General features: G+C 37.8%; 1 protein-coding gene across 1 annotated transcript in view; it reads right to left on the minus strand.

Moving 5' to 3' along the window:
* KIF6 (kinesin family member 6) overlaps nucleotides 1-26713 on the minus strand; it is a gene marked incomplete at its 3' end in the record, with an annotated part of 412258 nt that overhangs the window by 199689 nt on the left and 185856 nt on the right. Inside the window, exons 12-13 of the mRNA XM_079712640.1 lie at nucleotides 1869-1974; nucleotides 875-1013 (exon numbers count right to left, since the gene is read on the minus strand). Coding sequence (XP_079568766.1) covers nucleotides 875-1013; nucleotides 1869-1974 — 245 coding nt within the window. The remainder of the gene's footprint in view (nucleotides 1-874; nucleotides 1014-1868; nucleotides 1975-26713) is intronic.

Raw genomic sequence — 26713 nt, forward strand, 5'->3', positions numbered from 1 at the left:
AAGAAAGGAACAAAAATATTTGCTCATAAAGAACTGACTAAAATCATTGCTTGTGCATGTGTAAAGCCTGCAAATGTAATGAAAATGTCAAATCTTTTGCAAGAAGCTTGAAAGGTAAAATAAGAAACAATAGTGAAGAAATGCTGGGGAGACCTGAGGTCTAACCACCCAGTAGGGGCTTCTTAGCAGTAATCACCTGGTCTGTAAGAGAGGCAGCTCCTGTGGGCTGCTAACCATTTTCAGCACCCAATATGTGCTGTCTCCTAGAGCCGTAAGACTTCTATCCCCAACACTCATCTACACATTTGTAAATGGAACTCAAAGCAATAGATCTGGCTTTTAAATAAAAAGTTACATTTAAACCAATCTCTGCTCTTCATAAGCTAAATACCATTTGTCATTTCTCAGCCATCATTTGAGTTTCACCCACACACCAGCCACAAATTCTGGGCCATAGTGAGGCTGTGGTCAGCCCAGTGTCTGGTCAGCTAGCTAAAGATAACCAGCTAACTTTACTGGCTCAGGACTAAAACAGAAAGAGCACTGCGGAGTAGTCAAAACATATACTAAAAGAAATTTAATATTGAGACATGGTGTAAGAAAGCCCATGCTTTTCAATAAACCGAAATATCTCCCATAATAGTAACTATATCTGGCTAAAAACAAAGTAATTTTTTTTCTTTTATAGCAACTCTGGTTTTTACTAGTCCCTACCGCGTGTTTGCCGAAGGGATATTTTACTTCTAAATGGAAAGAAGCAATGTGAGCTGGAATCTGGGTGGGGAGCTGGGGTGTGTGGTTAGGGGAAGACAGCTAAGTGTTCCCCGCTTCAAGCCAGTAGAAGAAGACTTTCTAATCACTTCAGAAAGGATACTGATTTCATTGTCCCTCTGCTGTAGAATATCTCGTAGCTTTTTATATTCTTCCTCTTTTAATGGTTCTTGACTGTTTTGATCTTTGATTTCAGAGGAGGCTATGCTTGTTCCATGGATCTTCTTGTCATTCAATAGTTTCTGAAAGATGAAACAAGAGCTTAGCGTCCATACCTCAACTCCAAATGTCTTTGTTTCTTTGATTCTTTCCGCCTTTACCAATGCCTTGCACAAATCAGGCGTGTGTGTCCTCCTCTGACTCCTTGACTTGCAACGCGGTTGCCTTTGCTTGAATGTGTCTTTCTCCTCCTCCTGCCTGTCTTCTTTCTATCCTCCTTCCTCATTCCCCTCCCCCTTATCTTATCTCTGCTTCCCTAAACCAGGGAATTCCTGCTCAAACATTATCTCCTCTTGAACTCTTTCCCTTTCTCCATAACCCCATACCATTAATTCACACTTTTTAAAAAACCACTTATCATGTATTCTAATTATTCTTTACATATTTGTCTTCTCCGTGACTTACTTATTCAACTTTGCCTTCCCTACACCTGGTCCAGAGCAGATTCACAACAAACGTCTATTATCTTAATGAAGTATGCCAAATTACAAGTCAGGCAGAAGTAGAGGTTAACGATATTGCCACTGTGCCATCATGAAAGGAAAACCTAAGGCTGAAGCTGCTGCAGAAAAATGAACACAATTCTTTTGATATAGCTTCAAAATAAGTAGGTTTTGAACACGGAACTATTCTGTGTAGAAGGTAGAGATTCCTGGCAAAAGCTTTAGAAGCCCATGGTCTGAGCTTACTCATTGGGAAGTAAGATACAACCTCTGAAGAAATTCAGTGATCCTCTCAGCATTGATTCGAAGATCATACTCTTCTAGACATGGGAAGCTAGGTCTTAAACATTTCAAGAGTTGGTCAACTAGGAAAGCTTTATTACAGTTTGAACACAGCAGACAATGGCTTCTTCTAGTGGAAATGTTTAAATTTACCTTTAAATAATGGAAACAGTGATGAATTTTACGCATATCAGCGCCAACCTCTAGTTTACTCTCTGGATGCTGGTCTTCCAAAAAGGATGTTATTCGCTTTTCCAGCCTAAAAAATACATAATGTATGAGAATCAACTACGTCCTCAAAACTTTAGTAATTCTAATGGCATTACTTTGTTGGTTAACATTTGAAGTACAGGATATTGTTCTCACTTCCTTATGAAAATATGATTATCTGATTTGACTATAAACATTAAGGGGGAAGAAACAAATTGACAAAGTGAAATCTGGAAATGATGCAATTATTTGACTAATTTCCAATGACTTTTCACATTCAGCTTCAATACAAGAATCATTTGATTTCTACAAAATATGCATTCTAGCCAAGCTGACTTTCTATGCCCCTGCGCCTAGCTGCAACATCGTTACAGAGAGTAATGAAAAAGCTTTTTTTTAAAAATTAGTTTCATTAAAAATTCATGCTACTCACACTATTTACAATAGCCAGGTCATGGAAGCAACCTAAATGTCCATCGACAGACGAATGGATAAAGAAGATGTGGTACATATATACAATGGAATATTACTCAGCCATAAAAAGGAACGAAATTGGGTCATTTGTAGAGACGTGGATGGACCTAGAGACTGTCATACAGAGGGAAGTAAGTCAGAAAGAGTAAAACAAATATCGTATATTAATGCATATATGTGGAACCTAGAAAAATGGTACAGATGAACCAGTCTGCAGGGCAGAAATAGAGACACAGATGTAGAGAGCAAACGTATGGACACCAAGGGGGGAAAGAGGTGGGTGTGTGTGTGTGTGATGAATTGGGAGATTGGGATTGACATATATACACTAATATGTATAAAATAGATAACTAATAAGAATTTGCTGTATAAAAAATAAATAAAATAAAATTCAAAAAAAAATTCATGCTACTCAGCCTGAGCTGGGACCTCAGTGATGCCCCAAACCCTTTTAATCATTCCTGGTTGACATACAGTGTTCACAGTGGCTCTTCCAAATCCTTCCACAGCCCCAAGGCCACCACTACTCTTTCACTCTCCATCAATAATGCAGCTTCTCACTAGACTGAGAAAGTCAAAGCTGTTCAAGGGGGCTCCTTTGGCTTCCTTTTCTTTCACCTCCCAGGGTCTCTGTCTTACTATGCAGGTCCTCTTCCTTCTTTTAAATATTTTGGATACTATCCTTCCTCCTTCTCATGGCCAACCTCACCCCTCTCCCCTTCAGGCTCCTATCAGGGTTACCTGATTAATTCCCTCCTTATCACCTCTCCATGCTGACTCTTTCCCCTCTGCTTACAATGATTTTCACGCTTTTCCTATTCTAAAACAAAGAAAAATAGAAAACAAACACCTTTGGCGGGAACATCCACCCCTTCATGAAGTCCTGGTTTAGTTTGTGGCATCACATGTGCTTATACTGTCTACATGAAACTCTAGAGTCTGCACAGCACCTTGGCTCCTCTATTAGTTTATGAGCACAATGGGGCAATTCTTTTTTTTTTTTGATTTTTTATTAAAGTATAGTTGATGTACAATATTGTATGTTACAGGCGTATAATATAGCGATTCACAATTTTTAAAGGTTATTCTCCATTTATAGTTATTATAAAATATTGGCTATATTCCCTGTGTTGTACAATATATCCTTGTAGCTTATTTTATACAGAATAGTTTGTACCTCTTAATCCCCTAGCCCTATGTTTCCCATCCCCGCTTCCCTTTTCCCACTGGTAACCACTAGTTTGTTCTCTGTATCTGTGAATCTGTTTCTTTTTTGTTATATTCACTGGTTGGTTGTATTTTTTAGATTTCACATATAAGTAGTATCATAAAGTATTTGTTTTTTTGTGAGTACATATATATGTGCTAATATGTTTATTCAGGCTCTTTTTATCGAGTTATCTAGGAGGAAAGATTTTTTAAATAATTTAATTAAATAATATATATTTCTTTTCCAATAACCCTAAAGAATGGAGAAAAGGTAAAAAATTCTGATTCCCCAAAACTTTGTTATCACTTGTGTGCTTGTTTCGAAGGAGATGAGGCATTTTGATGGCTGGGATATTCAGTTTTTGGTTTTTTTAAAAAATTTTTTAACATCTTTATTGGAGTATAATTGCTTTACAATGTTGTGTTAGTTTCTGCTGTATAACGAAGTGAATCAGCTATATGCATACATATATCCCCATATCCCTCCCTCTGTGTCTCCTTCCCACCCTCCCTATCTCACCCCTCTAGGTGGTCACAAAGCACTGAGCTGATCTCCCTGTGCTATGCAGCTGCTTCCCACTAACTATCTATTTTACATTTGGTAGTGTATATATGTCAATGCCACTCTCTCACTTCGTCCCAGCTTACCCTTCCCCCCGCCGTGTCCTCAAGTCCATTCTCTATGTCTGTGTCTTTATTTCTGTCCTGCCCCTAGGCTCATCAGAACCACTTCTTTTTAGATTCCATACATATGTGTTAGCATACGGTATTTGTTTTTCTCTTTCTGACTTACTTCACTCTGTATGACAGACTCTAGGTCCATCCACCTCACTACAAATAACTCAGTTTTGTTTCTTTCTATGGCTAGTATTCCATTGTATATATGTGCCACATCTTCTTTATACATTCATCTGTTGATGGACACTTAGGTTGCTTCCATGTCCTGGCTATTGTAACCAGTGCTGCAATGAACATTGTGGTACATGTCTCTCTCTCCCTTTTTTTTTTTTTATATACAGCAGGTTCTTATTAGTTATCTATTTTATACATATTAGTGCATATATGTCAATCCCAATCTCCCAATTCATCCCACCCCCACCCCCGGTTCCCCCACTTGGTGTCCATATGTTCGTTCTCTACATCTGTGTCTCAATTTCTGCCTTGCAAAGCAGTTCATCTATACCATTTTTCTAGATTCCACATATATGCGTTAATATACAACATTTTTTTTTCTCTTTCTAACTTACTTCACTCTGTATGACAGTCTCTAGGTCCATCCATGTCTCTACAAATGACCCAATTTCATTCCTTTTTATGGCTGAGTAATATTCCATTTTATATATGTCCCACATCTTCTTTACCCATTCATTTGTCGATGGACATTTAGGTTGCTTCCATGACCTGGTTATTGTAAATAGTGCTGCAGTGAACATTGTGGTACATGACTGTTTTTGAATTATGCTTTTTTCAGGGTATATGCCCAGGAGTGGTATTGCTGAGTCATACAGTAGTTCTATTTTTAGTTTTTAAGGAACCTCCATACTGTTCTCTACAGTGGCTGTATCAATTTACATTCCCATCAACAGTGCAAGAGGGTTCCCTTTTCTCCACACCCTCCCCAGCATTTATTGTTTGTAGATTTTTGATGATGGCCATTCTGACCAGTGTGAGGTGATACCTCATTGTGGTTTTTATTTGCATTTCACTAATGATTAGTGATGTTCAGCTTCCTTTCATGTGTTTGTTGGCAATCTGTATATCTTCTTTGGAGAAATGTCTATTTAGGTCTTCCACCCATTTTTGGATTGGTATGGAAACACAAAAGACCCTGAATAGCCAAAGCAATCTTGAGAAAGAAAAACAGAGCTGGAGGAATCAGGCTCCCAGACTTCAGACTATACTACAAAGCTACAGTAATCAAGACAGTAGGGTACTGGCACAAAAATAGAAATATAGATCAATGAAACAGGAGAGAAAGCCCAGAGATAAACCCACGCACATATGGTCACCTTATCTTTGACAAAGGAGGCAAGAATATACAATGGAGAAAAGACAGCCTCTTCAATAAGTGGTGCTGGGAAACTGGACAGCTACATGTAAAAGAATGAAATTATAACACTCCCTAACACCATACACAAAAATAAACTCAAAATGGATTAAAGACCTAAATGTAAGACCAGACACTATAAAACTCTTAGAGGAAAACATAGTCAGAACACTCTATTACAGAAATCACAGCAAGATCCTTTTTGATCCACCTCCTAGAGTAATGGAAATAAAAACAAAAATAAACAAATGGGACCTAATGAAACTCAAAGCTTTTTGCCCAGCAAAGGAAACCATAAGCAAGATGAAAAGACAACCCTCAGAATGGGAGAAAATATTTGCAAATGAAGCAACTGACAAAGGATTAATCTCCAAAATATACAAGCAGCTCACGCAGGTCAATATCATGGGGCAATTCTTAACTCTTATTCCTCCGTTTGTTCCCTCTCCCCCACCCTGTATCTAGAGCATCAATATAGAATCAATGGAAATGATTCTCTCTATGTTGGGATAAGACTCTTGATAAGGAAGGTGTAAGAATGGCAATCAGTATCCATTATGCTAACTATCATCATACAGCAGAAGTCTATCTTCCTCACATTGTTTTGAAAATACCTGCACACCTTCAGCATCAGTTTAAATGGTACACATTTTCTTTTGACTATTACTATCAGCCCACTCAAATAAGATGTAGTGATTTCCTTCACATAGTAGCTTTAGATTTAATTCTTATCTCTTCCTACAATCTGTGACACGTGACAGCTGATGCTTCCAAGTATGAGACAATTTGTATTGTAATTTTTAAGGAGCTTCTTCAGGTGGAGGGATACTTATTTGCATTATTTGCAATGTTTCCTTCTAAAATAGGGTTTCAAACCATCAGACACACAGAGAGATTAGTTTCTGATACAAAAATTTTTAATGTTTTTTTAAAACATTTCTTAAAAAATGTAAAGTATTATAAAAATAGATGTTTATGAAAAGAATTCCAAACAACATAGATGTGAAGAAATTAAAAAGTAAACACTCCCCTCCCCGCCTCCATTCTCATCCTCTTTATTCTCAATACTCTGGATAATCCACTGTTAACAGTTGAAATATGTTCCTCTAACTCTTAACGAAGCAGATACTTATATTCTTATGTACGTTTGTAGATTTTGTTTGTTTATACAAAAATTAGATCACACTTTGAATAGAGTTCTGTATCATTATTTTTCTAAACAATTTACACAAATAATATTCCATGCCAGTACATATATAATAGAATGATTTCAATTTAAAATATATATATATTTATTTATCTTATTTATTTATTTTCCTTATTTCTTGGCTGCATCGGGTCTTAGTTGTGGCACATGGGATCTTCGTTGCAGCAAGCGGGATCTTTTTGTTACAGTGCGCGGTCTCTTTGTTGTGGCGCTTGGGCTTCTCTCTAATTGTGGTGTGCAGGTGTTCTCTCTCTGGTTGTGGCACAAGGGCTCCAGAGCATGTGGGCTCTGCAGTTTGTGGCACGTGGGCTCTCTTGTTGAGGCGCATGAGCTCAATAGCTGTGGCACACGGACTTAGTTGCCCTGTGGCATGTGGGAAGTTAGTTCCCCAATCAGGGATCGAACCAGCATCCCCTGCATTGGAAGGAGGTGGGTTCTTCACCACTGGACCACCAGGGAAGGCCCAGAACTATTTTATTTTTAATGGCTATATAATATTCCACAGTATGGGTGTCCTGAGCCTCTCATGATGGACATTGAGGCAACATATTCATAGTTGCTACTTTCCTCTGTCACCCATGAGGAAGCCTGGATGTACAGTTGCCAATTAATGAAGCTTCAAAAAATAGTAATGTGTATATATTTGTATTTTCCCTGAATACTTAGCAAAAATTCTGGAACTTTGAAAATTACCATTAGTTCTAGGATATAACCATTCTCTGGAGTAAAAGCATTTTTTGGTTTCCAGTGTCCCTAACATTTCAAATAGCCAATACTTGGTTAGAAGCAATGGTTAATCAATTCTTCCATCTGGCTTTTTCTTTAGAAAATAATTTCTCCTGTATAGTTTGATCATAAAGTAAATATTTTAGGAAACGTCCCATGAAGCAGGGCTGAAGTGCACTCCTAGTTCACAAGAAAGCATTGTAAGACACAGGCCTGCTGATTAGCTGAGTGACCACTCACACATCACTCAATCTCACTGGACTTTGGCTGTTCCATCAAGATTCTTGTCCTGCACAATAATAGTATTGGATACAAGGAGGACCAGGGACGTAATCCAAAGAAATGGTGAAGAAGTTCTGCCTAAATGAAAGAACTGGATTGCTTTACCCATTCTGAGACTCGATTAGGCTGATATAAAACTAAGAATGAAAATCAGGTCTTTGGACATGCAATTTTTTTCTCAGTGCTTGAGACAACAGAGCCTCTTTAGATAAGAGAAAAATGTCTGGTCTTTCTTTCATACATTAAATGATTTATTGTTGAATTAATTTTCTTATCAACCAAGGAGTTGTTCTAATAATTAAAGTACAGAAAAATGCCTAATTCAGATGTTTCCAATGTACTCCTCTCATAGTTAAGAGTGAACAATTGACCCCAAATTCCCTGCATTTTCCTATCTCCCAAAATAGTTCCCAAGTTCATACCTAGTCACTGCTCCCACTGAGGGGTCTCCCAGCTGCCAGAACCCTGCTGGCCAGTGAAGAACTGTTTGCAGAAAAGGGTCTCCAAGGAGCTCAAGTGAGTACGATAAAGTCTGTTCTTTATGAGAAGCCCAAGTAAACAAGAAACTTTACTTATTCTCTAGTTTTGCCAGGAGAAAAGAAGTAAAAGAATCCTACTGAAGAAGTAAAAATAAACATATGCCATTCAGTTCTAGTTCATATGGACAAGAAAGATGGTAGATAATCTACATGTGTCTGAACACATAACTTGGCTGGTAGGTGTTTGGTGACTATACCTATTTCCACCAAATTGACTGCTGATGAGCTAGCTCTGACAGCCTGTAGCCTAGTTCAGCAATTCCACTGAACTATAAATTTTGATACCTGACCACACCATAAGAATTGACCATAATTCCTAACACGTGCCTTCCCCCCTCAAGACCACCATACTCCTCCCTTTTTGCTACCAATATTTCTTGCCAAAGAAATGAAATTTTGTCTGTAGCCATATTTTTGTGGAAATTTAGGTTTAGTAGTGTGAATAAAAAGGAAAAGCAAGTTAATTGTTGTTAACAATAGCTAATATTACTTGGGCAAATATTAAATGCTAGCTACTAGTCTGTACCCCTTGAATACATCATTTCCTTAATTTGCACAACAACTAGATGAGCTAAGTACTATTATTGTCCTTATATCATAGGCGAAGGAACTGAAGTACAGAGAGGTTATATATCTTGCCCAAGGTCATACAGCTAGCAAAGAGCAGAGCTGGGATTCAAACTTGGGGAGGCTGACTTCAGAGTCCAAGGTTTAAGCACTATGCTTACCATATTGTAGCAAAGTTACTAAATTTATTTGAACATCATGCTGGGCAATGCATTTCTAAAAGCGAATGCCATACCTTCTAGAATTCTTTGAGGACGTAAATAGTTGAATAGACAAGAGGGAAATAACTGAGTAGCAGTTGCTTGGATCTTAATAAGGCCACTGACCAGCATGATTTATAACAGCAAAAGAAGTAGGAAAAGAATCAGAATGTCTTACATTAGGAAATTAAATAAATTATGGCCTAGTTATGTACATAGTTAAGCAACTATTTAAAATGGTGGTGAAGAGGTATACTTACTGACATTAAAATATTCATGATATATGATAGGTTAATAATGAATCCCTTTACAAGGATTCTGCAAGTACCCTGCAACACACCCAAAAAGACAGAAGACAAGAGACAAGAAAGGAAGGAAGGAAGGAAGCAAAATCCTGAGATTTTTGCCCAGTTGCCTTTGGCTCATGAACGTTTATTATCTCCTTGTGAGAATAGAGACTAGTGATCCAAGCTAAACTTGCTCTTCTGCAATATTTTTATGACTATGTTACATTCAACTGTTTATTAAATGAAGTTCATTGTTTATACACTGAGCATGATTATGATGTTCTATTCTAAAATAATCTTTGTTTGTAAAAAAAAAATTATTAACATGTTCCTGTCAGCATTAGCATCTCAAAATGGGCTAGAAACCATATCTCCATGTCACTGGTTGTGGGAAAGCTGGGAGAAAAGAGGAACGGGCATTAGTAAGAGGAGCATACCTAAACTGGGGTATGGAAACCCTGGCTGGTTCTAAACCCCGGGGACAGCTATGGGAGGTGAGCCCCAGGGAGTAATTGGGGGACAAGGGTAGCAGAAGTGTCCTACAACACAGTATTCCAGGGAATTTATGAAAAACAGTGTTAGGGAGTGCAAAACACCAGGACCTTGTCCTCTGATATTGAGCTGGAAAGAGTGAGGTGGATAAAAGATACCCCACTTGGTGGGTCAGGGCTGTTTGGTGGTAGAATCATGGAAATGCCTGTATCCCTGCACTGATGGTTCATCTGGCTTCTCACTGGTTCTGAGAGAGGAATAGGCGGTTCATTCTAAAGGGCTAGAAAGGAGTGCTGATTGAAAAACTTAACTGGTACTCATTATACCAACAAGTATCAAAATCTGCCCAACCCCTACCATTCATTTTGCCACTAAGCATGGCACCAGCAAGGATAGGCTGTCTCTGACAGGGTTAAGCAATGGAGTTGCTGACAAACTAGAGTTACATATCAACATAAGCAAAGATCTTTTTTAAAAAGCTGGAAAACAATGATAAAGATAGAAGGAAACCTGGTAACTCTTAACTTCTAGGAATACAACTGAATAGGAAGAATGAGATAATAGTTACACAATTAAAAATATTGATCACTGTAGGTAAAGAAGGTGGCTGAACAATTAGGTTGAATGATTTCAACTGTCAACTAATTCATCAGCCTCTGTGGGTCACAAATTTCTCATCTGTAAAATGTGCCAATTAATATCATCTCTAAACTCTTTAAGCACTATGAAATAAGGTAATACAAGGAACAAAGAGAGGGTACTTATTGTCTGGCCCATTAATGCCTTGCTATTCTTAGTGTGAAAAATAATAGGCCAACCTCAGACGCATCACCTGGGAGCCTTGCAGAAATGTGGAATCGCAGGCCCCATCCTAGACCTGCTGAATCTGCACTTAAACAACGTTCCTGGGTGATTCGTGTGTGCACTAATGTTTAAGAAGCATTACAACAAGGCAACTTGTTGTTGAACTTTGAGTCACAAACATATACACATTTTTTGGCCCTGGAAACCAAACAAAGAAGTAACTTGAAACGTTAAATGAACGAGTAACAACATCCCTTGATGGTCAACTATGCCCTGGCTACTGTGCTAGCAACCTTACATGTTTTCTTATTTAAGTGGGAAAAGAATTAAACAGAATATTATAGTCTGGTTCTCTTTATAACTGCCTTCCCCTAGCTATTTTATTATTACTTTTATTGAATATCCATTACATGTCAAGCAGTCTCACATGTATTCTGTTATTTATCTGTACCATAAACCTAAAAATTATTTTCCCTCTTTCACAGATGAGGACAGGAGCACTCATAGAAACTAAGTAACTTGCATACTGTTACAAGTTAGGAAACTGAAACACTGGGATTTAAAAACTGGTCTTTTTGAGGATATGGGGAGGGGGAAGGGTAAGCTGTGACAAAGCGAAAGAGAGGCGGACATATATACACTACCAAACGTAAGGTAGATAGTGGGAAGCAGCCGCATAGCACAGGGAAATCAGCTCGGTGCTTTGTGACCGCCTGAGGGGTGGGATAGGGAGGGTGGGAGGGAGGGAGACGCAAGAGGGAAGGGATGGGGGAACAGATGTATATGTATGACTGATTCACTTTGTTATAAAGCAGAAACTAATAAAAATAAATACATACATACATACATACATACATACCACATAAACGGAAATTTTTTAAAAATTTAAAAAATTTAAAAAATTAAAAAAAATAAAAACTGGTCTTTTGAATCAGGAACCCTCACTCTTTCCACACATATCACAAAGCCTCTCAATCAAGTCAGAAAAATGTCTTCCATTTGCCATAATCCCTAATATACTAAATTTGTGTTTTCAATTCAGAACTTCCCTACAGACTTTTAAAAAATAAGTAAAGATGCAAACAACAAGGGCAATGAGATCATCAAATAAACGTTGTGTCTTGCATTTCAAAGAAAATAATGTTTAACAAGATGCAACAATGGGGGCTCTTGAGACTCAATGGTGGGGGGTGAAGGAAAGCCTTATTTTGACTTTGCTAACATGACAAGCTTCTTTTATGGGGTATGGCCCTTTATAACATACAGTGTTGGAAAAGCACATAATTTATAAAAGGAAAGTTCAGATAAGAACAATAAATTCACAATTTATGGTTAACTACAATCCACAGGACATGAAAAACTGAAGGCTGAGATTGTGCCAACAGGACTACAACCAAAGGAAACTATACAAATATTTTTCGGGGTCATTAGTTTCATGTTTGTTTTTTGTTAGATTCTGCTGAAAGAACTATTCCCAATTGGCTTAAAGGTGGTTACTTCAAGATCTTTTTTTTTTCTTTTAGAATTCTCTGGTCTATGACAAGTATTATATACATTTATATGATCCCCAAGCCCTAACCAGTAAGTGAAAGACATGGACCCTCATGTGCAAGGAACTGAGTTCACTGTCAGCCACTTTGTTGGAGTGAGCTCTTTTTAATAGCAGTAGGGGCCAGAAAGTTCCTGGTTTGGGTGATACAGAGGAAATTCCTATGAAGAGTTTATTGTCAAGATTTCTCTTAGTAACACATATTCCCTTTACCTCCACCAAGCAGTTATATGGTGCCTCAAAGGCAGAGCTGCACAACTGCTTGATACTTTCAGTGTTTTGAAATAGCAAACACAAAACATCCAAATGAAAACCTAGACTGGTTTGCCTTTTTTTTTTTTTTTTGTGGTACGCAGACCTCTCACTGCTGTGGCCTCTCCCCCTGCGGAGCACAGGCTCCGGACGCACAGGCTCAGCAGCCATGGCTCATGGGCCCAGCCGCTCCGCGGCATGTGGGATCCTCCCAGACCGGGGCACGAACCCGTGTCCCCTGCATCGGCAGGCGGACTCTCAACCACTGCGCCACCAGGGAAGCCACTAGTTTGCCTCTTTAACAGTGAAGATATAGCCTATTTATAGGAAAATACATTCCTGGCCATGTACTTCAGTTTATGGAATTTAAAAACACTATTTTAAAATAATTTTTAAGTAAAATAAAATAACTTTAAAGACACTAAAAAAAAACTTTAAAAAATGTAATGATGAAGGCTTTTGAATAGTTATAAAAATTGATTTTGTCAATTCATATTTTCATGTATCCAATTTATTAAAGGCATATATATATATATATCTTGATATGACCAAACGTTTTAACTTCAGCAGACAGAAAGGTTCAGTGGTTTAGAAGAAATGTAAATAAGAGATTAAAATAATATAATCAATCCCTAGCTATTAATAACTGCCTCTTTAAATTCTAAATGTATCATTTTTTTAGAATTTTTGTATTGTATTTTATTTTTTTATACAGCAGTTTCTTATTAGTCATCAATTTTATATACATCAGGGTATACATGTCAATCCCAATAGTCCAATTCATCACACCATGATCCCAACCCCCCCATGGCTTTCCCCCCTTGGTGTCCATACGTTTGTTCTCTACATCTGTGTCTCAACTTCTGCCCTGCAAACCAGTTCATCTGTACCATTTTTCTAGGTTCCACATACATACATTAATATATGATATTCATTTTTCTCTTTCTGACTTACGTTACTCTGTATGGCAGTCTCTAGATCTATCTACGTCTCAACAAATGACACAATTTCATTCCTTTTTATGCCTGAGTAATATTCCATTGTATATATGTACCACATCTTCTTTATCCATTCGTCTGTCGATGGGCATTTAGGATGCTTCCATGACCTGGCTATTGTAAATAGTGCTGCAACGAACATTGGGGTGCATGAGTCTTTTTGAATTATGGTTTTCTCTGGGTATATGTCCAGTAGTGGGATTGCTGGATCATAGGGTAATTCTCTTTTCAGTTTTTTAAGGAACCTCCATACTGTTCTCCATAGTGGCTGTGTCAATTTACATTCCCACTAACAGTGCAAGAGGGTTCCCTTTTCTCCACACCCTCTCCAGCATTTGTTGTTTGTAGATTTTCTGATGATGCCCATTCTAACTGGTGTGAGGTGATACATCATTGTAGTTTTGATTTGCATTTCTCTAATAATTATTGATGTTGAGCAGCTTTTCATGTGCTTCTTGGCCATCTGTATGTCTTCTTCAGAGAAATGTCTATTTAGGTCTTCTGCCAAATTTTGGATTGGGTTGTTTGTTTCTTTAATATTGAGCTTCATGAGCTGTTTATATATTTTGGAGGTTAATCCTTTGTCCATTGATTTGTTTGCAAATATGTTCTGCCATTCTGAGGGTTGTCTTTTCGTCTTGTTTATGCTTTCCTTTGCTGTGCAAAAGCTTTTAAGTTTCATTAGGTCCCATTTGTTTACATTTATATTTATTCCCATTACTCTAGGAGGTGGATCGAAAAAGATCTTGCTGTGATTTATGTCAAAGAGTGTTCTTCCTATGTTCCCCTCTAAGAGTTTTACAGTGTCCGGTCTTACATTTAGGTCTGGAATTCATTTTGAGTTTATTTTTGTGTATGGTGTTAGGAAGTGTTCTAATTTCATTCTTTTACATGTAGCTGTCCAGTTTTCCCAGCACCACTTATTGAAGGGACTGTCTTTTCTCCATTGTATACCTTTGCCTCCTTTGTCATAGACTAGTTGATCATAGGTGTGTGGGTTTATTTCTGGGCTTTCTATCTTGTTCTATTGATTGATGTTTCTGTTTTTGTGCCAGTACCATATTGTCTTGATTACTGTAGCTTTGTAGTATAGTCTGAAGTCAGGGAGTCTGATTCCTCCAGCTCTGTTTTTTCCCCTCAAGTTTGCTTTGGCTATTCGGGGTCCTTTTTGTCTCCATACAAATTTTAAGATTTTTTGTTCTAGTTCTGTAAAAAATGCCATTGGTAATTGGATAGGGATTGCACTGAATCTGTAGATTGCTTTGGGTAGTACTGTCATTTTCACAATATTGATTCTTCCAATCCAAGAACATGGTGTATCTCTCCACCTATTGGTATCATCTTTAATTTCATTCATCAGTGTCTTATAGTTTTCTGCATACAGCTCTTTTGTCTCCCTAAGTAGGTTTATTCCCAGGTAGTTTATTCTTTTTGCTGCAATGGTAAATGGGAGTGTTTCCTTAATTTCCCTTTCAGATTTTTCATCATTAGTGTATAGGAATGCAAGAGATTTCTGTGCATTAATTTTGTATCCTGCTACTTTACCAAATCCATTGATTAGCTATAGTAGTTTTCTGGTGGCATTTTTAGGATTCTCTATGTAGTATCAGGTCATCTGCAAACAGTGACAGTTTTACTTCTTCTTTTCCAATTAGTATTCATTTATTTCTTTTTCTTCTCTGACTGCCATGGCTAGGACTTCCAAAACTATGTTGAATAATAGTGGTGAAAGTGGACATCCTTGTCTTGTTCCTTATCTTAGAGGAAATGCTTTCAGCTTTTCACCATTGAGAATGATGTTTGCTATGGGTTTGTCGTATATGGCCTTTATTATGTTGAGGTAGGTTCCCTCTATGCCCACTTTCTGGAGAGATTTTATCATAAATGGGTGTTGAATTTTGTCAAAAGCTTTTTCTGCATCTATTGAGATGATCATATGGTTTTTATTCTTCAATTTGTTAATATGGTGTATCACATTGATTGATTTGCCTATATTCCTGAATCCTTGCATCCCTGGGATAAATCCCACTTGACCATGGTGTACAATCCTTTTAATGTGTTGTTGGATTCTGTTTGCTAGTATTTTGTTGAGGATTTTTGATCTATATTCACCAGTGATATTGGTCTGTAATTTTCTTTTTTTGTAGTATCTTTGTCTGGTTTTGGTAGCAGGGTGATGGTGGCCTCATTGAATGAGTTTGGGAATGTTCCTTCCTCCACAATTTTTTGGAAGAGTTTGAGAAGGATGGGTGCTAGCTCTTCTCTAAATGTTTGATAGAATTCACCTGTGAAGCCATCTGGTCCTGGACTTTTCTTCTTAGGAAGATTTTTAATCACAGTTTCAATTTCATTACTTGTGATTGGTCTGTTCATATTTTCTGTTTCTTCCTGGTTCAGACTTGGAAGTTATACCTTTCTAACAGTTCGTCCATTTCTTCCAGGTTGTCCATTTTATTGGCATAGAGTTGCTTGTAGTAGTCTCTTAGGATGCTTTGTATTTCTGTGGTGTCTCTTGTAACTTCTCCTTTTTCATTTCTAATTTTATTGATTTGAGTCCTCTCCCTCTTTTACTTGATGAGTCTGGCTAATGGTTTATCAATTTTGTTTATCTTCTCAAGAAACCAGCTTTTAGTTTTATTGATCTTTGCTATTTTCTTTGTCTCTATTTCATTTATTTCTGCTCTGATCTTTATGATTTCTTTCCTTCTGCTAACTTTGGGTTTTGTTTGTTCTTCTTTCTCTAGTTCCTTTAGGTGTAAGGTTAGATTGTTTATTTGAGATTTTTCTTGTTTCTTGAGGTAGGCTTGTATAGCTATAAACTTCCCTCTTAGAACTGCTTTTGCTGCATCCCATAGGTTTTGGATCATTGTGATTTCATTGTCATTTGTTTCTAGGTGTTTTTTGATCTCCTCTTTGATTTCTTCAGTGATCTCTTGGTTATTTAGTAATGTATTGTATAGCCTCCATGTGTTTGTGTTTTTTACGTTTTTTCCCTGTAATTCATTTCTAATCTCATAGCATTGTGCTCAGAAAAGATGCTTGATATGATTTCAATTTCCTTAAATTTACTGAGGCTTGATTTGTGACCCAAGATGGGATCTATCCTGGAGAATGTTCCATGCGCACTTGAGAAGAAAGTGTAATCTGCTGTTTTTGGATGGAATGTCTTATAAATATGAATTAAATCTAGCTGGTCTATTGTGTCATTTAAAGCTTCTGTTTCCTTATTTATTTTCATTTTGGATGGTCTGTCCATTGGTGTAAGTGAGGTGTTATAGTCCTCCACTATTTTTGTGTTACTGTCGATTTCCTCTTTTGTAACTGTTAGCAGTTGCCTTATGTACTGAGGTGTTCCTATGTTAGGTGCATATATATTTATGATTGTTATATCTTCTTCTTGGATTGATCCCTTGATCATTATGTAGTGTCCTTCCTTGTCTCTTGTAACATTCTTTATCTGTAAGTTTATTTTATCTGATATGAGTATTGCTACTCCAGCTTTCTTTTGATTTCCACTGGCATGGAACATCTCTTTCCATCCCCTCTTTATCAGTCTGTATGTGTCCCTTGGTCTGAAATGGGTCTCTTGTAGATAGCATATATGTGGGACTTGTTTTTGTATCCATTCAGCAAGGCTGTGTCTTTTGGTTGGAGCATTTAATCCGTTCACGTTTAAGGTAATTATCGATATGTATGTTCCTATGACCATTTTCTTAATTGTTTTAGGTTTGTTTTTGTAGGTCCTTTTCTTCTCTTGTGTTTCCCACTTAGAGAAGTTCCTTTAGCATTTGTTGTACAGCTGGTTTGGTGGTGCTGAATTCTCTTAGCTTTTGCTTGTCTGTAAAGCTTTTGATTTCTCCATTGAATCTGAATGAGATCCTTGCTGGGTAGAGTAATCTTGGTTGTAGGTTTCTCCCTTTCATCACTTTAAGTATATCATGCCACTCCCTTCTGCCTTGTAGAGTTTCTGCTGAGAAATCAGCTGTTAACCTTATGGGAGTTCCCTCGTATGTTATTTGTCATTTTTCCCTTGCTGCCTTCAATAATTTTTCTTTCTCTTTAATTTTTGCCAACTTGATTTCTATGTGTCTCAGCATGTTTCTCCTTGGGTTTATCCTGTATGGGACTCGATGTGCTTCCTAGACTTGGGTGGCCATTTCCTTTCCCATGTTAGGGAAGTTTTCAATTATAATCTCTTGAAATATTTTCTCTGGTCCTTTCTCTGTCTCTTCTCCTTCTGGGACCCCTATAATGCGAATGTTGTTGCATTTAATGTTGTCCCAGAGGTCTCTTAGGCTGTCTTCATTTCTTTTCATTCTTTTTTCTTTATTTTGTTCCTCAGCAGTGACTTCAACCATTCTGTCTTCCAGGTCACTTATCCGTTCTTCTGCCTCATTTATTCTGCTATTGATTCATTCTAGTGTAGTTTTCATTTCAGTTATTGTATTGTTCATCTCTGTTCATTTGTTCTTTAATTCTTCTAGGTCTTTTTAAAACATTTTTTGCATCTTCTCAATATTTGCCTCCATTCTTTTTCCGAGGTCCTGGATCATCTTCACTATCATTATTCTGAATTCTTTTTCTGGAGGGTTGCCTATCTCCACTTCATTTAGTTATTTTTCTGGGTTTTATCTTGTTCCTTCATCTGGTGCATAGTCCTCTGCCTTTTCATCTTGTCTGTCTTTCTGTGAATGTGGCTTTTGTTCCACAGGCTGCAGGATTGTAGTTCTTCTTGCTTCTGTTGTCTGCCCTCTCTCTACATGTATCTTTTGAATCCTTTTTTTTGCTGTAGGCAAACACTCTATTATTTGTGTTTAATGTAAACATGAATACCTATCTCCATAGATACATCATAAATAAGAAACTGACCTATAGGAAAGAAAAGTGTGGGGTGGTAGAATGGGGCAGAGAAGCTAGTTACAGAGCAGGATAGCTGGTGGCAGGAAAATGTAAAAGAAGGTCACATTCAGGAAGGGGGTAATGACAGGAGAAATGAGGTAGAAATGGTTTCATTATGCAGAGATGGAAAGAGCTAGGAGAGAGAAGTTAACCTGGGCTAAAGCTTAGGGAAGAGTGTAGTGGAGAGACAGACATTTAGGGCAAGGACTGGGGAAAAGGATGAATTTGATTAGCATGTGGAGGGGCTACCAGGAGACCCCCTTGGAGGAGATCACTGGGGACAGTGAGGAGCAAGAGGGCGGGAGAAAAGAGGGGGACAGAAGGGGGCTGGGGGAGGTGGGGGGAAAAGGACAGGAAGGAGGGGAGAGGGGAGAGGATGGGGTGGAGAGGAAGGGAGAGGAGAGAAAGGCAGACTTCAGATGGATAAAACCAGAGTGCACCTATGGAACAAGGTTAATCAGGAAATTTGGAGGAAGAGAGCCAGGTAATAGTGGACTGGGCTCTACCATAGCTATATATCTCATCTCCATGGTTAAAGTTTCCCAGCTATTGTCTTCCCTGACAGTTCATTAACTTGAAGGAGTAGTGAAAGCGTTATCCATTATTGCTCCAATTCTCTGAACTCTTTTTCTGTAATTCTGTCTTATATGAAGTTATATTTGTAGAAAACATTAACGTTTAGAGATAAACATTTCTCAGCTGGTTCTTTTAGCAAAAATTTAAATAAGAGCCTCAGTTTACATACAAATATGCATAAGATAAATATTTTTTTTAATTAGAAAACTTGTAAAAGTTTTAAAAGACAGATTTTAAAAGATTTTGTGGGCTTTCCTGGTGGCGCAGTGGTTGAGAGTCCGCCTGCCGATGCAGGGGACATGGGTTCATGCCCCGGTCCTGGAAGATCCCACATGCCGCAGAGCGGCCAGGCCCATGAGTCATGGCCACTGAGCCTGCACATCTGGAGCCTGTGCTCTGCAACGGGAGAGGCCACAACAGTGAGAGCCCCGCGTACCGCAAAAAAAAAAAAAGATTTTGTTATGTAAAAATACAAAGTCAATCCTTGTAGGTATGTTCCCATTTCATAACAAATAATTTTTTTTAATGTGTGTATTGGAGTATAATTGCTTTACAATGGTGTGTTAGTTTCTGCTTTATTAACAAAGTGAATCAGCTATACGTATACATATATCCCCATATCTCCTCCCTCTTGTGTCTCCCTCCCATCTTCCCTATCCCACCCCTCTACGTGGTCACAAAGTACTGAGCTGATCTCCCTGTGCTATGCAGCTGCTTCCCTCTAGCTATCTATTTTATATTTGGTAGTATATATAAGTCCATGAAACTCTCTCACTTTGTCCCAACTTACCCTTCCCCCTCCCTGTGTCCTCAAGTCCATTCTCTACGTCTGCATCTTTATTCCTGTCCTGCCTATAGGTTCTTCAGAACCTTTTTTTTTTTTTTTTAGATTCCATACATATGTGTTAGCATACGGTATTTGTTTTTCTCCTTCTGACTTACTTCACTCTGTATGACAGACTCTAGGTCCATCCACCTCACTACAAGTAACTCAATTTCGTTTCTTTTTATGGCTGAGTAATATTCCATTGTATATATGTGCCACATCTTCTTTATCCATTCATCTGTCGATGGACACGTAGGTTGCTTCAATGTCCTGGCTATTGTAGATAGTGCTGCAATGAACATTGTGGTACATGACTCTTTTTGAATTATGGTATTCTCTGGGTATATGCACAGTAGTGGGATTGCTGAGTCATATGGTAGTTCTATTTTTAGTTTTTAAGGAACCTCCATACTGTTCCCTACAGTGGCTGTATCAATTTACATTCCCACCAACGGTGCAAGAGGGTGCCCTTTTCTCCACACCCTCTCAGCATTTATTGTTTGTACATTTTTTGATGATGGCCATTCTGACTGGTGTGAGGTGATACCTAATTGTAGTTTTGATTTGCGTTTCTCTAATGATTAGTGACGTTGAGCATCCTTTCATGGGTTTGTTGGCAATCTGTATATCTTCTGTGGAGAAATGTCTATTTAGGTCTTCTGCCCATTTTTGGATTGGGTTGTTTGTTTTTTAGATATTGAGCTGAATTAGCTGCTTGTATATTTTGGAGATTAATCCTTTGTCAGTTTCTTCATTTGCAAATATTTTCTCCCATTCTGAGGGTTGCCTTTTCATCTTGTTTATGGTTTCCTTTGCTGTGCAAAAGCTTTTAAGTTTCATTAGGTCCCATTTGTTTATTTTTGTTTTCATTTCCATTTCTCTAGGAGGTGGGTCAAAAAGGATCTTGCTGTGATGTATGTCATAGAGTGTTCTGACTATGTTTTCCTCTACGAGTTTTATAGTGTCTGGTCTTACATTTAGGTCTGGAATCCATTTTGAGTTTATTTTTGTGTATGGTGTTAGGGAGTGTTCTAATTTCATTCTTTTACACATAGCTGTCCAGTTTTCCCAGAACCACTTATTGAAGAGATTGTCTTTTCTCCATCGTATACCACTGCCTCCTTTGTCATAGATTAGTTGACCATATGTGTGTGGGTTTATCTCTGGGCTTTCTATCCTGTTCCATTGATCTATATTTTTGTTTTTGTGCCAGTACCATATTGTCTTGATTACTGTAGCTTTGTAGTATAGTCTGAAGTCAGGGAGTCTGATTCCTCCAGCTCCGTTTTATTTCCTCAAGGCTGCTTTGGCTATTCGGGGTCTTCTGTGTCTCCATACAAATTTTAAGATTTGTATGGGAATGCCATTGGTAGTTTGATAGGGATTGCATTGAATCTGTAGATTGCTTTGGGTAGTATAGTTATTTTCACAATGCTGATTTCAACATTGTTGAAACAACGAAGAATCAACAATGTTGATTCTTCCAATCCAAGAACATGGTTGGTATATCTCTCCATCTGTCTGTATCATCTTTAGTTCCTTCCATCAGTGTCTTATAGCTTTCTGCATACAGGTCTTTCGTCTCCTTGGGTAGGTTTATTCCTAGGTATTTTATTCTTTTTGTTGTGATGGTAAATGGGCATGTTTCCTTAATTTCTCTTTCAGATTTTTCATCATTAGTGTATAGCAATGAAAGAGATTTCTGTGCATTAATTTTGTATCCTGCAACTTTACCAAATTCATTGGTAACCAATAATTTGATTTATTCTCTCATACGGAAAATAGTTTATAGCTGTTTGAAATGTGTTCATGTAGTATTAAATCTAAAGCAAATTTATGTAAATTGAATCATACATTATTATCTATTTCTATATTAAATTGAAGATGGGTTTACAAGGTAAAGACGGAGACCCTAAGATGCAAAAAAAGTCACAATAAGGAATATTGAAACCTTAATAAAGTAAATATTTAAAAGGAGATGTCCAATAAATTGTTAAAACAATGATGCCGGACCTATATAAAGAAAAATACAAACTTAGAGAGGGATCAAAGAGAAAAAGAGCACACTGGGAGTCTTATGATCCTGAGTGAGCAGATGCAGAACTGTAATGTCTCTAAATTATCAATAAAAGTTAAAGTAAATCCAATAAAAGTCTCAATGCATTTTTTCCAGAAAAAAAACACATACGGAAAACCCAGAAATTTTTATACACATTTTTGGGGGTGAAGGTTCTATAAATCCCCCCAAATTTATGCTTCGGCCCAACAGCACCTCTTTTGGAGATGTACATATATATCGATGTGAGAAGATATTACAATCAAGTGAAAAACACAGGTTAAAAAACAGTTCAAACAGCATGAGCTCATTTTTATTAAAATACATATTTATATGTATTCATTGAAAAATTTGGAGGCTTATGACCAAATAATAAACATTTGCTATCTTTGAGTAGTGGAATTACAATTGATTTCTACCTTTTTTTCTTTTTCTTTATCTGTCCATTATCATTTTTCCACAATGAACATGAATTGTCTGAAAATGAAAAATTATAAAACCCCTACAATTCTCAAAGTAAAATTTTAAAAAATAGGTAAAATTCTAAAACTTAATTTATAACATTTCAAGTTACTTTCCTTGAGGATAATGTTATGGGAAAGAGACACACATTATTTGCTTTTAGGTCCTTGAAATTAAATCCACAGTTATATTCCAAAGCTGTTCCTCTGTTCCTTCCAGATGGGTTTGGTTTGTTGATATGATCTAATTACTTATTTTATGGTGCTGATTAGAGTGGTTGGTGGCTATTTCTGCATTTATTTATCTATCCTTTGAGCAAGCTATCAGGAACCAGGTGTTAGACATCGCTGTAATTTATTATTTCCATAAGTGCACATTTTCACACTGTGGGTTTTCTTTAAGTGGCATAAACCATATAAAACTGTAATTAGAACAAACATTTGTTTCAGGAAGTCTTTAAAAATACCCAGTTCCATGTATATGCAAACCTTTCCTGTGAAAAGGTTATGGGGGAATGCAAGACAGAAATACAAATATTCCTGTGTGATGTGATGAAGGGTCTCATTCCTTCTTCTAAAAGAATTCCCTGGAGCTCACAAAACCTAACGTGTAAAAAGCATTAACGTTGAGAAAGCATTAAATAACGGGAAGAATGAAACAGTATGTTCATACTTTCACACTCAAGACTTTCTAATTTAGAATCAAGTACTTGGACTTCTGATGAAAGAGCTGTCTAGGCCAGAAGAATCCAATGTGTCAACTGTAGTCCAATAAATGGCATTGCCATTCATGTCTCGTCCTTTTTCTGTTATCTGGTTTTGGTATTCATTCATTTAGCCTATTAGAACCCAAAGCACTTAAACTTTAGGAGAATAAAATAATCATTAAAGTATAGAAACAGGCCTGAGATGGAGACAGGACTTTTTAATCATATTAGATAACTATGTCTGAAGAACTCAAATGCTTCCATAAACTACCCAAGGATAATTAACACAAGCTGTAGACCATGCTTTTAGTTTTGGTTTTAATATCTTCAAAATGTGGTGTCAGGACCAAAAACACTTTGTACCAAAGTGGAGAAACCTCATCTGTAGTGAATTATATCTCATGAATGATTTCTTATAAAATAAGTGAGAGAGCATTAGCCATTAATGACCCTCTGGGATATTTAATCCACAAAGCTTAGGTTATTGCTTCTCGGCCAGCCATTATGAGAAGCCGGGGTAAGGATGCCTAGGATTCAAGAGATGTGAATTCAGGATCATGATAATTTTTTTTTTTAAACATTGCATGATTACTTGGGCCTCTCCTCTTCAGGTGGTGTGAATTAACCGTTTGGAAAATACTGACCATATAGAAGATGTTTCTCAATTCTTTACCCACTGAGACATATTAGAAAGGAACTATATTTGAGACTTAAATTTGTCACTGCATAAGGACAGATTCTAAGAAGACAAGGAATAAAAATCAAGAATGTGCTAACTCCGTTCATTCTTACATTGATTCAGAGAGCAGAGCATTTACTATTGGCCTACCGTGACTCAGGTGTTGGATAATTAAAGATCAGTACCCAACGCTATTCACTTTACATCCTCCTGGATCTCAAGCTTTAAAAATCTTTGAGTTGGTGTTAAATGGCAATTTAAAAACAGATATAAACACAACCATCCATTAGTTGTTTTTAAGGCAAAACTATTCATGGAAATTATGCAAGTGAAAATAAGAATCCTGATCATACAAAACAAAACTGAAATAAGGTGACAAATATTGCATCAGACACATACGAAAAGCTTATTTGTTGTTTATATGAAATTCAATTTAACTGGATATCCTGCATTTTTTTATTTGCTAAACCTGGCCACCCTGAGCTGAAAGCCAGAGAGCCAGCAGGCACTCCAGCTTGGAGCTGGCCTATGGGTGCAGCTGCTGGGACGCGTGGTCCTAGGCATGTTGGAGGGTGCTGACAACTGCTGTTGGTTAATAATCTGCTCCCTGGTAACAAAAACAGGAGAGGCCCAATGCCACTGTTCTTTTCTGAGAGGGTAAAAAGTACTGTAAGCATTGCCCACAGCATCTAAATGTTTCCCCAGTACTACTAATAATATACTACATTTTCAATTGATTTTAAAGCTACAAATTCAGAGAGCTATAAAACTGTTTAGAGCCCTTAGGGAGCCAGAATTGGTGAAGGCTGATTCTCTCCGGGAAAAAAAAATCCAACTTGGTAGAAATCGTTTGTAAGTCACATCACTTCTCTGGGTCTGTTTACGAATCTATAAAAGAAGAAAACCAGACTGTGGCTTTGCTCATATCGATCCCTCCTGCATTTGAAATGTTCTCCCTGTCCAACTTCTCTTTTCTAAATCTTGTCTTAATTCACGGGTCTGCTAAAAGTTGTCCCTGAGCTTCCCCCTCAAAAGTAATTTCTGCTCCTCCAATTACCCCAGCACTTCTCCTGTGTCAGGTATCGCTTTTTACCTTATAGACATTCATGTACTCGTCTCCCTTTCATGACTGAAGTCCTCTAAAGCCAGAACCTGTCACCCATTCATCTTTGTAATCCCCACCCTGCCATCCCAGCACCAAGCGCCTCATTTTGTTTAATGCCCCTGCTGTGGGCTGTGGATTCAGCCTTTTCTATGTACCCCTAAGGAAGGCAGACTTTTTAGGGTCATTTTGCAGATGTCATTGCCTGAGCATTTTCTGATTCAAGTCAGACCCTCAAAAATGCCTTTGTACAGATCTGAGAAATAGCAAACAGTAATAGAAATAGCTAAAGCAATGAAAATCCTATTGCATGCACTCCTGAGGTCGTGTAATTTCGGTAAGAAGTCTCTGCATTTTAAAAGGCTGATTGGAGACACTTATGGACTGAGCAGATAAGTCTCCTTTACAACAAAAATATGGACCAGCATCAGCATTCAAACCAGAAAGCATGGCCAGTGTGGGTGCGGAGGGGCAGCTTACCTGTGTCAGAAGACAACGCAGAACCAGAACCATGAAAGAAGAGTACCTAAGCCAGAATCAGAAGGAACCCTACCCTAGAAGAGGATGGACAGCTAAAACCAGACCTAGGTAATAAGTTATTACTAACCTATATATTACCTGCACAGGATATGTATGAAAGTGAGTTTAAGTCATAAAGCGCTTTTCAGGAAAAGGACACTAAGAAAGTGAAAACATAAATATCGAAGTCAAACCTTTTAGAAACAAATATTGTGCAACCTTTGTTTTCCTAACTCAGTGAGGAAACATGATACTCTGGAGATTCAAAGCCCAGCTCAGCCACAGAAGGATCTGTTCAGCAAATGGGAGGTGCCTGGGGAAGCCATGGGCATGACGGGGTCACCCAGGGAGACCCTAGAGTAAGGCACATCCTGTGTTAACGAGGTCTGGCACGAGGCAATCCCAGGCTTTCTCCCCAGCCATCTGAGCTTCTAGTTGTGTGATACATTCAACGGAAGCCATGTGAGAACATGTTTCTGTGAAATCAGTGATACTGACTGAATCAAACACAAAATCCCATACATTTCCACTCTTCCTCTTTGGCTGATAACAACAAAGAATAAGAAATGACCTTTGGAAAAGTTAGTCATTTGATCCAAATGGTGGCTAATAAGGATAATTAGGGTCTGTCCCTGTGTTTCTTAGTAATTACCTCATAGGTTAGTGGCCCCATGATTGCTTGAACTGTGAGGAATTTAATTATTGGCATGAACTCTTGAGTTTTATCAGCTGTGGTCACTTCTACATAAACTGTCTCATATTAAAACAAGCACTGGTTAATATACTTCTAACACACCAAAAATGAGCTAACAGCAGTGGGTGGATATTTACTTTACAGCCCTGTCCTCTGTCTTACTTCAGAAGCCAATTCCTTAGGATGGAAAGGGGAACACATTTCCTACCAGGGGAAACATATAAGTCCTTTCCTTGTCTCTTAGCAGACCTTTCAGATAAGACCATTTCTAGACAGCATAGCTAGAGTGAATGAACAACAGTGAAGAAAACCCAGAATTCTAGATAGACCTTAGTTTCTGACGATGAACAACATAGAAAAATCTAGCTAATTCTAGAATACTGCTTGCATTTTGCCCTGTTAACTCCTAGAAGCAGGATTCAGGTTTAAGTCATCACTGTAAATCTTACACCTTTGCGGCTCAAGGGCCACAAAAGAGCAGCTCTGGAGACAGACAAAACAGGGTTCAAATTCTAACTCTGCTTCTCATCTTACTGACTGTTGTCTCATGAAGTTATTGTGGAATTTTTATCAGACTAATGTACATAAAAAGTGTAATGCGGGCTTCCCTGGTGGCGCAGTGGTTGAGAGTCCGCC

The sequence above is a fragment of the Hyperoodon ampullatus genome (assembly GCF_949752795.1).
Source record: "Hyperoodon ampullatus genome assembly, chromosome: 10".
In the NCBI taxonomy this organism is placed as follows: domain Eukaryota; kingdom Metazoa; phylum Chordata; class Mammalia; order Artiodactyla; family Ziphiidae; genus Hyperoodon; species Hyperoodon ampullatus.